At 39.6% G+C, this 12,834-nt stretch overlaps 1 protein-coding gene across 3 annotated transcripts in view; it reads right to left on the bottom strand.

The window, feature by feature from the left end:
• The window catches only part of XPO4 (exportin 4), a 107,509-nt gene extending 100,336 nt beyond the window's left edge, over positions 1-7,173 (bottom strand). For 2 of the 3 annotated variants that reach the window (XM_063101479.1, XM_063101480.1), the window contains exon 1: positions 7,099-7,170. In XM_063101479.1, coding sequence (XP_062957549.1) covers positions 7,099-7,167 — 69 coding nt within the window. In that variant the 5' untranslated portion in view covers positions 7,168-7,170. Of the gene's footprint in view, positions 1-7,098 lie in introns of all 3 variants that reach the window. The other variant, XM_063101481.1, reaches the window with a different exon arrangement.
• Positions 7,174-12,834: the final 5,661 nt, after the last annotated feature.

Below are 12,834 nucleotides of genomic sequence, written 5' to 3'. Positions count from 1 at the left end.
AACAGATGAATTTTACCTTTCAGGTAGGATAAGGATGCTTCCCTGAGAAAGTGAATACTGAGAGACCTGAAGGATTACATGGAAGTGAAAAAGAGCACTACAGGCAGAAGGAATAATATATGAAAGACCCTGTGGCAGGCTGCACAGGAGTGGGAAGAAGTGAAAGAAAGCTGGTGCAGCTGATGCAGAGAAAAAGCAATGTGAGAAGAGTAACAAGAAGCTGGAAAGCAGTAACTTAAACAAAGCCTCACAAGGAACAAGCAATAATAAAACCTGCGTAATCTGTCTCTGGACATCACCATTACACTATATGCCTTCCCCTATAGCAGTCTGTTCACGTGTTTCAGTCCACAAATTAATCCCAAATGCCCATGACGTGCCACGTAATATGCTAGATGTTATGGACACAACAGTGAGTCAGTGACGAGCAAAAACAAACAGAACCCCTATGCTTGAGGAACTTACAGTCTAGGAGAGGAACCAATCATATAATCACACAATTACTATAAAGTTGCAAGTGTGATAAATGTCACCAAAGGAAATGGTGCTTCACAACAAGACTTTAATCTAGATCAGAGTGGTGAGGCTTTTTTGACAAAGTAAACAACTACACCAAGATCTGAAGAATCAAATGTTAACTAGACAAGTGGGAGAAAGGTGTTTCAAGCCAACGGTATTCATACGTATAAGGTTCTGGAAAGAGTGAACAGATCAAGCGTGATGGGCTGAAGAAAGCCCAGTATGCTGTAGCCCAAGTCCATCTTCATGGGTATGTGACCTGTACAGTCACATAGGGCCCCACTTGCAAAAGCACCCCAGGCTTAATTTGTTGCTCTGCTGTTGCTGGCCTGAAATTTTTAATAAACTTACCTCTGAACTTGCGTTTTATAAGTGAAACCCAATGGTACATACATGAGAGTAGCAAAGCTAGGCTGGTGGCCAGGCACACACGCACATGCCTTGGGGCAATATGGGGCACCACAGGCCCTACAGGTGGATGGAGTGGCACCTGGGCCCAGATTGGCAGCAGGGACAGGAGAGTGTTCCATGTAGGAATAGTGCCAAGACCCTCAGTGGGAGGCTAGCTTCCCTATCCATCCCCCGAGCCTGTCCATGAGGCACCTGTACAAGTATAACTCTCCAGCATAAGTGCCAGGACAAGAACTGCTGCACTGAGGCAGTAAACTTTTGTCAGTAAATTACAGGACAAAAGCGTACACATGGACGCTGCAATAAACCATCTCAGGGAGTTATTAGAATTTTTCAGAGGTTAGCATCTCTGGTTTTGAAAACTGATACAGGGGCTGGCTGGTTAGCTCAACTGGTTAAGAGAACAGCCTTATAAAACTGAGGTCACAGGTTCAGATCCCAGTACTGGCCAGCCACAGAAAAAAAAAAAAAAAAAAGAAAGAAAGGAAACTGCTACCAGCAAAGCACATATCTACAGGCTTAAAAATAGAAGTTAGGTTTAAAGACCATCACACTCAATAGAAAAGAATGCTATTTTAATTTAAAGGTTTGGATGAACCAATTATTAATGAGAAAGACAATTTTAAAATTACTTTTTCCTTATAATTCAAGATACAGCAGCAGGACGTACAAACAGGCATTTTTAATCGTACACAAATTATGAAGCTACTTCTGTTTTTTTGTATGACCACTACCAGTAACAAGAATTGCAGCAGACCAGCTGCGCACCCCCCACAAAAAAACTGTCAGCGGAAACATTAAAAATACTGTATAAATTTACATCTGAAATTAAATTCAAGTTTACATGAAATTGATTTATAAAAGAGTTAAATCTTCCTAGGAAAAAACGTTCTGCAAGAATCATCAGCTCCAAAAGTACTAAAATTTGTATTTCAAAATAATTAAACAGAAATGTATTCTCATGTTATCACAGTCTATAAAATATTAACAGCTCTAGTAATAACTACATCAAAAGAAAGATTTTTCTCACAATACAAAATTATCAAAAATTACTTGTAATCTTGCATTTGGAAAGAACAACTGATGTTGCTTTCAACTATACTGACTGAAAATGTACTTGCTAAAAGTAAAAATTTTGATGACCAAAGGGAATAAATTTATAGAAAAGGATGCCAGAAAAACTGCATGACCGATCAAGATACCACATAAAGTATTATTAATTATATAAAGTTATGACACCAAAAATATTATTTTTTGCAACTTATAAGTGTGTTATTACTCATATATCACTATGAGGATACTTCAAAAAGTTCATGGAAAAATCAAATTAAAAGATAATACAAATCTTTCCATGAACTTTTTGAAGTATCCTCATATTATTCCTAATAGGCTTTATAAATAACAAAATATTCTGAAAGAAAATGCTTTATATTTTACAACTTTTAATGGAACTTTTTTCTGCTTTTTGAACAAGGGACTTTATATTTTCACCTTCACTGGGCCCTGCAAATTCTGTAGCCAGCCCTGGCTGGGAAAAAAAAGACAGGAGGTAAGAATAGCCTTACAGCTGGAACACGAGGTAGGGGCCAAAAACTATGCTGAGCTTTCAGACCTACTAAGAAAGCCATTTAAGATGAGAGAATGGAATGAAACAGGGCCTACTAAACAAAGAACCTTCATAAGTAAAGCAAAGGAATCTGCAGTTTTAATGATCACCCTAAGACTGATTACGCACGTTCTAAACTTTGATAGATCCTACTCTAAAGTATTCCACCACTTGGAGGGGGAGGGAGGTGGGGGATAACTGGGTGGGGGACATGGGGTACAAACACTGCACACAATCCTAAAGACAATCTTAAACAACCTAAGGGAGACGGGAACAAAACCAAGGAAATTCAAGACAACAAATAAATAAAGCACTCTTTGGACTTAAGGTTCAAATGAATGTGGTATTAACACTATAAGAACACTAAACTTTTTGATTTTGTTGTCTCTAAAATCAAAACATGCTACATTTTATATCTATTCACAAAAAAAGAAAATGGAAACAAACTTACTTTAAAATTTATCCACAATGAGGAGAACAAAGAAAACTGCAGGAGAATATGGATTTACAATATTATTTATGTAAAAATATACATTTTTAAAATTTATGTATGCGATTAGAGATTTTCAATATGGATACCCAAGAAACAAAGAGTGGAATTCGGAGCTTAGCGAACTTTTATTTCCCACTGTACACTCTTCTGCACAGTGTGAATTTCTCACTGCTCAAAAAGGTATCGCTAAGATTTTTTTTAAATCAAAGATATTACAGTGCATCTCATTTATGTAGAAAAAATCTTTAAAAAATAAAATATATATAATGTATATTGTAAAAGCAAAGGAAAAAGGTCAAAGTATATTCAAACTGCTCATATGGATTGCTTAGGGAGGGAGTCAGCGTGTGGGAGGAAGAGAAGGGAGACTCTCATTTTTTACTCTATTTGTATACTATTGATATACTTTAAAATAATGTATTCTCGGGTCGGCCCGTGGCGCACTCGGGAGAGTGCAGCGCTTGGGAGCGCTGCAGCGCTCCCGCCACGGGTTCGGATCCTATATAGGATTGGCCGGTGCGCTCACTGGCTGAGCGCGGTGTGGGCGACACCACACCAAGGGTTGCGATCCCCTTACCAGTCACAAAAAGACAAAAAATAATAATAATAATGTATTCTCATATTGCTGCGATAATTTCTGAATAACATAAAATAACAGCTACCTACAACACCAAATTTTCCGGTCTACATTTAGGTAACCTGCTAAATTCATAGGCAGACTCTCACTAAAGAGAATGTTCACACAGAAGTATGGTCAACTTTACTTACTGATAAGCATTTAATAAGCTCTCAAAATTTAAGGTTAGCTTTCTTCAGCAAAAGCCAACAGCTGGAATCTTTTTGGCAAAGAAATGCTGGGGACCTATTTAAACAATGTTCTATTTGCACAATGTTTTCCAAAGAGATCACTTCACTTGCATACCATCACTAATTTACAACAGTCCACCCTTATTCTAACTTGTTCACCTTCAAATTTATTTTCTAGCAAACAACCTCACCATCTTAAACCAGAAGATTAAGCAGTATGTCCAAGTATCTACAGAAAATATTCTCTGTTATTACCTGGCGGGGCAGGGGGATGGGCAGGGAGACTCACTGTTTATGTTGAAACCTAGAAAATCCATAAATACCTTTTTTACACTACAGGTCCAATACACTACTTTATTTGGCAGCTTATCCAACAACCTAAACAGGATTGAATATAGATGTAACGAAATTAGAAATTTTCCATCAAGTAATAAAATGTAACATTTATAGTAATATAATACATTGATTTTGAGAAGCAACATGGTTGAATAAAACATTAAAAGTAAAAAAGTTCTGAAATGACAGTCTGGTGATCTGGGTTCTGGATCAGTCATATCACTAATATACTCTGTGACCTATCTTGGGCAAGTCACTTCTACCTCTTTGAACCTCAGTTTCCCCATCTGTAGAATGGAAGGGAGAATGCTAAGACTAGGTTCTTATTTGTCATGGTCTCTTGTCCCTGAGAGAAGCTGATAAAAGCAACAGACCCTATTACCAAAAATGTATGTCTGCACCAAAGTATCTGCTTACAATTTCCTTCTGATGTCCATCCTGGACTCCCTAAGTGAAAACCTCTGTACGAAATGAGCTCTTAAAATTATCTAAGATTCTATGCTAATTTTCATAAAAGAACTATATGAATTACCTAATGGGAAAATTAAGCAAAAATAATTATAGCACTAATTACTTTGAATCTCAAAATGTTTTAACAGTTAAAATATAGTAGTTTTCTGTAAGATTTCCTCAGACCCACAGATGGACAAACCCACAACAGATGGATAAATTGCTTCCATATATATATACACACACACATACATACACACACACACATTTTAAAAAAATGTTTAATAATTGAAGGAACAGTAACAATTTCAAACTATCCCGAAATGAATTAATTAACCTTCTTTCTGGTCCCACTACCCTATAGGTTAAGAACTACAGACAAACGTCAGTTTGAGTCCCTACTCTACCACTTTCCAGGTAAATTACTTAGCATCTATATGTTTAAGTTCCTTAGTCTATAAAATGAAAATGAAAGTAATAATACCTACCTCATAGAGTTACTGAGGATTAAATAAATTAATCTATGTAAAGTGCTTGACATAGTGCCTCAAACATAGTATGTACTCAATAAATGTTAGCTGTTGTTAATAATAATAAATTGGAATACCGCTTCCATACTGAGAAATAATGCTGCAACTGCTATTCTTACACATTTTAGTACACATTTCTGAATAGTAAATGGAAATTTCCTATTTTTAATAACATAACACATTTTCAATACTTCTCTCCTCCGGAAAGATAAAAAGCGTGTAAATAGCTATCTATACAACATGTATGAGAGGGGGTGAGGTAGAGTGAAAAGAGACCCAGCTTTAGAACCAGAGAGATCTGAGTTAAAGACCCAATTCAGCCACTTAGTAATTATGTAACGTGGGCCACTTAAACCCTCTCTCAACCTTATAAAGCTGTTGGAAAGATTAATAAAATATGTAAAGTACGTAAAGCCTCAAGCCCAATTTCTGTCACTCAATAAACAGTACTTGTTACTATTCTTCCCACCTATTCCTTATAAGTAATAAAACAGGCTTTGCCGGGGAAGAGGGATGGTTTTGACTAGCACAACTACTAATTTATATTAGGCCAGTGATGAAGGACACTAATTTTGTCTAGTCAATGTAAGAACTAAAGCAGTGTTTTGGGGGTCACATACTTCTTCCAGAATCTAATGAAAACGGAGTCCCCAGCTCCCAGGAAAATTTCAGGAATCTGTACGTGAGGAATTGTACAAGAGCCTTGTATTAAGGGGAATACTCGCTAGTTTTTTTCTGAATTTAACTAGCAAGAGTCTGAAAACGTCACCTAGTCAGTTTTGTGACAAAATGATATGTTAAGTTTACTCATAATGAAGCAAGTAAATCCTGTTTTTATTAGACTTCTCGATTTCCAAAGCAAAAATATCTGGTGTTATGTGTGAAAACAAAACTTGATTAACGGAAATATAAATATGCTAGAAATAGTTCAAATATTCTGAAATGAGATGCTCGAACACATAACCCTAACACCGAACCAAAAGAAAAAGGAAAAAAGTCCAAAAAAGGCAACAACGCAGGCTGCATGCTATTCTTAGAAAGTCTTATTCAAGTAGTCAAATGAATCTCTAACTTCCAGAATAAATTAAAAAACTAGAAACACGGAAGTCATAATTTACAGAAACAAAGCTGGTTCAGCAAATGCAAACACAGTCTACTGAGTCACTGAATGTAGTTTATCCTTACTTCTCTCTGCCTGGGTTACTTTTTTTAATCCTTTGACTCAGCCTTCTCAAACTCCCTGAGAAAATAACCTCACCAAACTGTTCACTGTGGTGTAGGAACGAAGTCAAAGAGTACCGGGGACGCAGTTCTCCAAGACGACGCGACCCTTAGGGAGCTGGGTACTGGCCCACGTTTTGCCCCAATGACCTTGGTCCCAAAGATTCCCCTCCTTCCCTCTTGCCGGTGCTTCCACGTGCTGCCGGCTGCAGTGACCCCAGAGGTGGCTGCATGTCAGGCAAAGCGCTAGGTGACCCGAATGCACGAAGGGAAAAAGCGTTGCTAACAGCACCCGGGCTGTGCGATCCCTTCCCTCCCGGCACCCACGCCCCAGCGGCGCGCACCGAGCCCCACAAATTTCCCCGACCAGAGCCCTACGGGTTAGACCGACCTCCCATCCCGCGCCTTGCTCAGACCCAGCCTGCCGGGCAGGACGTGGGGAGAAGCCCGTGGCGCAGGAAACCCTCCTTCCTACACTACTATATTCCGACGCCCGACTGGGGCGCCGGGAGGCCAGGGGAAGGGGACGGCCCCTGGATGGAGGGGACGAAGGCAGGGGGAAAGTCGGCTGGAGAATCCTGCGCCACGCCACCGCCACCTCCTCCACTTCCAGGGCTCCCAGGAGGCCCTTCCCGGTCGCCAGCCCAGCGGGCGGCAAGCGCGGGCGCCGCAGGGCCGGCCGGAGGCCCGCGGGCCCCGGGGTCCGGGGGGCGCGGTGTCCTCACCATCAGAACTTTGGCCGCGTTCTCCAGCTGAGCGATCACTTCTGGGGGCCCCAGCGCCGCCGCCATCATGGTCTCTCTTCAATGACGCGCCATGCGCTGCATTCTGGGAGCGGCGCCGCGGCCGGCCAATCGCCGCCGGGACCCCGGTGCCTCACGCGCTCCGGAGCTCGTCGCGGCCGCCGTTGACGCCGGCGTCGCGGCCTCGGCGGGTCCGGCTGGGCCGCCAGCTTCTGGGTGGCGGGAGGCGACGAGCGTGGGACCGAGCGCCGTGCAGGACGTCCTAGGCCGAGAACCGGCCCCCGCTGCCCTCTCGTGCGGCGCACGCCTGCCAGAACATCGCCGCCCCCCGCCTCCTGCCTTTCCGTTCCTTCTTGTCGTAAGGAGGGACCGTTCCGGGGTAGAACGCTTCGTTTTTTTCATGGAGGGCCTTCGGCAAGAGAGTCATCCAAACTGATTTGGACAGCGGGTCGCTGCGAGATCCTAGAAGGAAAACCCACTCTTGGCTCTTGCCATTTCCAAGGGCTGTCTCACGTAGGAGAGAGAAGCAGGGACAGGAAACCCCGACCTTAACTACCTGGCTTCTTGAGTCCAGTAAAGACCTCAACTGCCACCGCTTTTGTCACGTTTAAGGAATTCATAATAGTAATGCTGACTATGGAATCTGCGATGGAAAGGTACACTAGACTATCTAATAATGCAACCTTCCCTCTAGTGCTTCAGCCTCCTTTACAACATTCCAGGCAAGTGGTCCACACAGCAGCTATTGCAGTATTCAAACCAGCTTTAACTGTTGAAAAGGTTGTTGGGGGGAGGGGTTTGTTGTGTCTTGAGCTGACGTCGCCATCTCTATAACTTCTGGCTTTTGGACCTACACAGAGTCAAATTCATTTTGGTATTTATATGATTCTTCTGTTGAAATCTTCTTGTGTGTCTTCTTCCTAGTTATAAGCAAGCCATACTTTTGAGATTTTACTTTTTTATGTCACTGCAACAGGATTACATTAGCTCTGTTGAAAAATAGTTTCTTGTATTTCGTATGTCTACAACTTGAAGTTGAGAAAGTGAATTAACATTTCTATTGCTTGAAAAACAAAGTAAACCTTTTATCTCATTACCAGAGGATGAAGTGAGCCAAAATGCAGTGATGGTCCTTTTTTCTTTAAGAATTGTGTGAAACTAAGTGGTTGTCATTGTGCCTGACATATAGTAGGCGCTCAGTAAATTTTTGACCAAGTATAGTAATCTGCAAAAAGATTACAAAATGACTCTAACTGCTACAAAAAGTAATTACCAAACATCAATGATATCTCTGCAAAAGTGTAGATAAATGAATAGTTTGTCATATTAAATTTTTGAGGCTTAAAAGCCTTCGTTCAAATTGGGCCTTGGGTTCCAAAGCATTTGTTTTGTGCAATTACACAAGAATGTTGCCACCAGACTGTCTTTAAGAAAGGAGGAAGGAAAAGTATTTTATCAAATATGAGGATGAGTAGGCTTCTTTTCAAATTAACAGTATTTTGAACTTTGGGGCTTTATAAAGTAGATCACAGACATCTCACATAACTAGGAGCCATGAATCTTTGCGCAAAATTGAAGTCGTAGAAACTCAGTGTTGGAAGACACTTTGGAATTTACCTACTAGTTAACTCCCTTCCAATGCCTGACTCTTGTTATTCCTTGATTTATTATATAATGATAACACTCTAGGGGTGGGGGGTTCTGTTCCATCCTAGCTACATGCACTTCATATCCTAACACAGAAGAGGAGGAGAAGTTGTTCAAATTCAAGTAATTTATCACTAGGCATGAGAGAAATGTTTATAGTCTAGGAAAGGGTAGATGCCTGGTTAAAATGTTCCTGAAATCAATATATTCCCTCTACTTTAAGAGTATTCCTTTTACACCTATGATGCCATGGGCTCCAAAACCATTCCTACTTATTCTTTGCCAAAAATGATTAGTTGAGTATATTATACTCATGTACTTTTCCTTGGTTTTTTGGGTTTTGTTTTTTAAATGGAAATCAGTGGGATTTGCCTTATAACTGACTTAGCTATATATTGTCTTTCCAAATTAGTGGCTCTCTGGGAACATTTGTTAAATAAAAGTATAGTTACTATGTCTGCTGCTGACATTCCGGAACAGGGGAAAAGCCAACTGTTGTACATAACAGAAAGTGCTACTTTAAAACTAGTAGAGAACCTAGAGATTATAGAATCTTCAGATTTTGGAACTGAAAATACTTTAAGGATCCCATGTTTTTTGGAAGAAGAAAATAAGACTGAGAGAAGTTAAGTGATTTAGGACCAAGACCGTCACCAGTCTTGCAGTCAGATATCTTTGGTGGTGAAGTGGACAAAGGCTGGAATTCAGATCAGAAGAACTGGGTTTGTATTGTATCTTTGCTTCTCATGAACTATGTTTACTGAGTAAGTAACTTCTCAGGACCTCAGTTTGATCATCTGTAAAATGGAGATGATCACAAGTGTGTGAGATTCAAAGGACAATCATACGTTGCTTAACAATGGGTATACATTCTGCGAAATGCTTTGGTAGGGGATTTCATCATTGTGCAAACATCATAGAGTGTGCTTACACAAACGTAGATGATATTACTACAAACCTAAGCTATAATAGCCATTATATTCTTATGGGACCCCCATCGTATATGCAATCCATCATTGACTGAAATGTCATTTTCCCGTACATAACTGTAGATAATACACGTAAGGCAACTTTGTAAAGCTGTGAAGTCTTCTATGAATGCAAGGTATTACTGTTATTACAACCTGGCAATGAACTGAGCACTTATTTGGCACAGTGCTTGATGCCATAGCAGTCATTGAAATTGAAGTCATGGTCTTTACTTCCAAAGAGTTTGAAGTCTAGTTGAAAAGATGAGACTAACACACTTAAAATAATAGCAGTACTATGGATTGAATGTCCCCCCAAAGCTCATTGAAGCTTGACCCCCATTGTAACAGTGCTAAGAGGGTAGGAAATCAGATTATGGTATTTTAAGAGGTGATTAGATTGTGAGACCTTTCTACACTCTCCTGAATGGAGTAATGGGCACGGTTCTGATGGCTTTATAAGGAGAGCAAGTGAGAAGGTCAGCTCACTCTTGTCTTGCTCATGCCATGTTCTCTCACCATGTGATACCCTGAGTTGCTGTAGAGAGTCATCACCCAGAAGAAGACCATCACCAGATGTGTTTTCTGGACTTTGGACTTCCCAGCTTCCAAAACTGTAAGAAATAATTTTCATTTATTTATAAATTACCCAGTTTCAGCTATTCTGTTATGAGCAACAGAAATGGACTGATAGAAGTAGTTAATCATTTTCCACCACTTTTCTCACTTATTTCCAACTTGCTACAAAAAAATACATTTGGTCTTTATCCCTGGTTCCTGGCACAGAGCACCTTAAATGCTTGGGATTTCCTTAGTGATGGGAGTTTCTTTTGTCATTCAAAACAGGCCCTTTTCAATCATACCTGAGTTTGAGATAATGAGGTAATTTAGGGTGGGGTCCCTTAGATAGCCTCTGGATGGGCTGGTCACCAGAAAGACCAAGTAATTAGAAAGTTAGAACTTTCTACCCCACACTTTGGCAGTTGAGTAGAGGGGGTGCTGGCTATTGAGCTCTATAAAAACTCTTCAACAAGGAGATTCGATATTCTGTGAGCTTCCAGGCTGGTGAATGCATCCATGTGCAGAGATACATCACAACTTAGCCAGGACAGAGGCTCCTGCATATAGGACCCTTCTGGACTTCACCTTATATACCTCTTCATCTGGCTGTATTCTTTATAATAAACTAGTAAATGTAAGTAAAATGTTCTCCAGAGTTCTATGAGTTCTAGTAAATTATCAAACCTGAGTAGGGGGTTGTGAGAACACTGGATTCATAGCCATGCATCAGAAGTATGGGTGGCCTCTAGGACTTATGACTGGCATCTGAAATGAAGGCAGTCTTGTGGAAATGAGCCCTTAACTTGTGGGGTCTGTAGTTAACTATGAGTATTTAGTGTCACAATTGAATTGAATTGTAGGTCACCCAGTTGGTGTTGAAGAATCACAGACCAACATATGGGTTATTAAGATACATAAGAATTTGGGGCCGGCCCCTTGGCTCACTCAGGAGAGTGCGGTGCTGGTAGCACCAAGGCCGCGGGTCCAGATCCTGTATAGGGGTGGCCAGTGCGCTCGCTGGCTGTGTGTGGTGTGGACAACACCATGCCAAGGGTTGCAATCCCCTTACCGGTCAAAAAAAAAAAAAAAAGATACACAAGAATTTAATATCAATAGTAAATATTACTTTCCATTTGAGAAAATTACAATAATGATAGCTAATGTTTACACCACAGTTACTACATGGACACTAAGCTGTTTTCATCTATTAACTCATTTAATCCTCACTACAATCCTGTAAGATAAATACTATGATTTATCCCAAATTTCAGATGAGGAAATTGAGGTATGCAGCAGTTAAGTAATTACCTCAGAAATAGTGGAACCAGGATTTGAAATCATACAAATCATCTTTTCCAATCATAATGAAATGAAATTAGAAATTAATAGCCTAAGGAAAACTAGAAAATCCACAAATATGTGGAAATTAAACAACATACTCTTAAGCAACAAAAGGGTCAGAGAAGAAATCACAATGGAAATTAGAAAAGATCTTGAGACAAATTAAAATAAATACACAACATACCAAAAGTTGTGGGATGCAGTGAAAGCAGTACTAAGAGGGAAATTTATAGCTGTAAGCACACCAAAAAAAGAAAGATCTCAAATCAACAACTTAACTTTACATCTTAAGGAACTAGAAAAAGAAGAACAAAATAAGCCTAAAGCTAGTAGAAGGATGGAAATAATAAAGATTAAGCAGAGATAAATGTGAAATAGAGGATAGAAAACAATATAGAAAATCAATGAAACCAAGAATTTGTTCTTAGAAAAGATCAAGAAAATTGGCAAACCTTTATCTAGATAAGGAAAAAAAAGTTCTAATAACTAGAATCGAAAATAAAGGACGGACATTACAACTGATTTTACAGAAATAAAAAGGATTATAAGAAAATGCTATGAACAATTTTATCCCAACAAAATGGACACCTAAATGAAACAAATAAAGTCCTAGAAACACACAACCTACCAAGAATGAATCATGAAGAAATTAAACATCTGAATAGACCTGTAACTAGTAAGGATATTGAATCAGTAATCAAAAACCTCCTAACAAAGAAAAGCCCAGGACCAGATGGCTTCACTGGTAAATTCTATCAAATATTTAATAAAGAATTAACACCAATTCTCCTCAACTCTTTTGAAAAGTTTAAGAGGCATGAACACATCCAAACTCATTCTCTGAGGCCAGCATTACCCTTAAACGAAAGCCCAAAGACAATACAAGAAAAATAGATCAATATCCCTGATGAATACTGATGCAAAAATCCTTAGCAAAACACAAGCAAACAGAATTTTTCAGAGTACACTGAAAGGATTATACCATGACCAAGTGGGATTTATTCCTGGAATGCAAAGATGGCTCAACATTTTTGCATTCAACATACGAAAATCATCAATGTAATAGAACAAAGGGGAAAAAACACATGATCACCTCAATAGATGTAGAAAAACCATCTAACAAGATTCAGTGCCCTTTCATGATTAAGCAAACAAACAAAACAACAACAACAACAAACTAGGAACAGAAGAAAACCACCTC

The sequence above is a fragment of the Cynocephalus volans genome, chromosome 7, assembly GCF_027409185.1.
Source record: "Cynocephalus volans isolate mCynVol1 chromosome 7, mCynVol1.pri, whole genome shotgun sequence".
Lineage (NCBI taxonomy): Eukaryota > Metazoa > Chordata > Mammalia > Dermoptera > Cynocephalidae > Cynocephalus > Cynocephalus volans.
The sequence above is the reverse complement of the archived record's forward strand: the minus strand, read 5'-3'. Positions and strand labels throughout refer to the sequence as shown.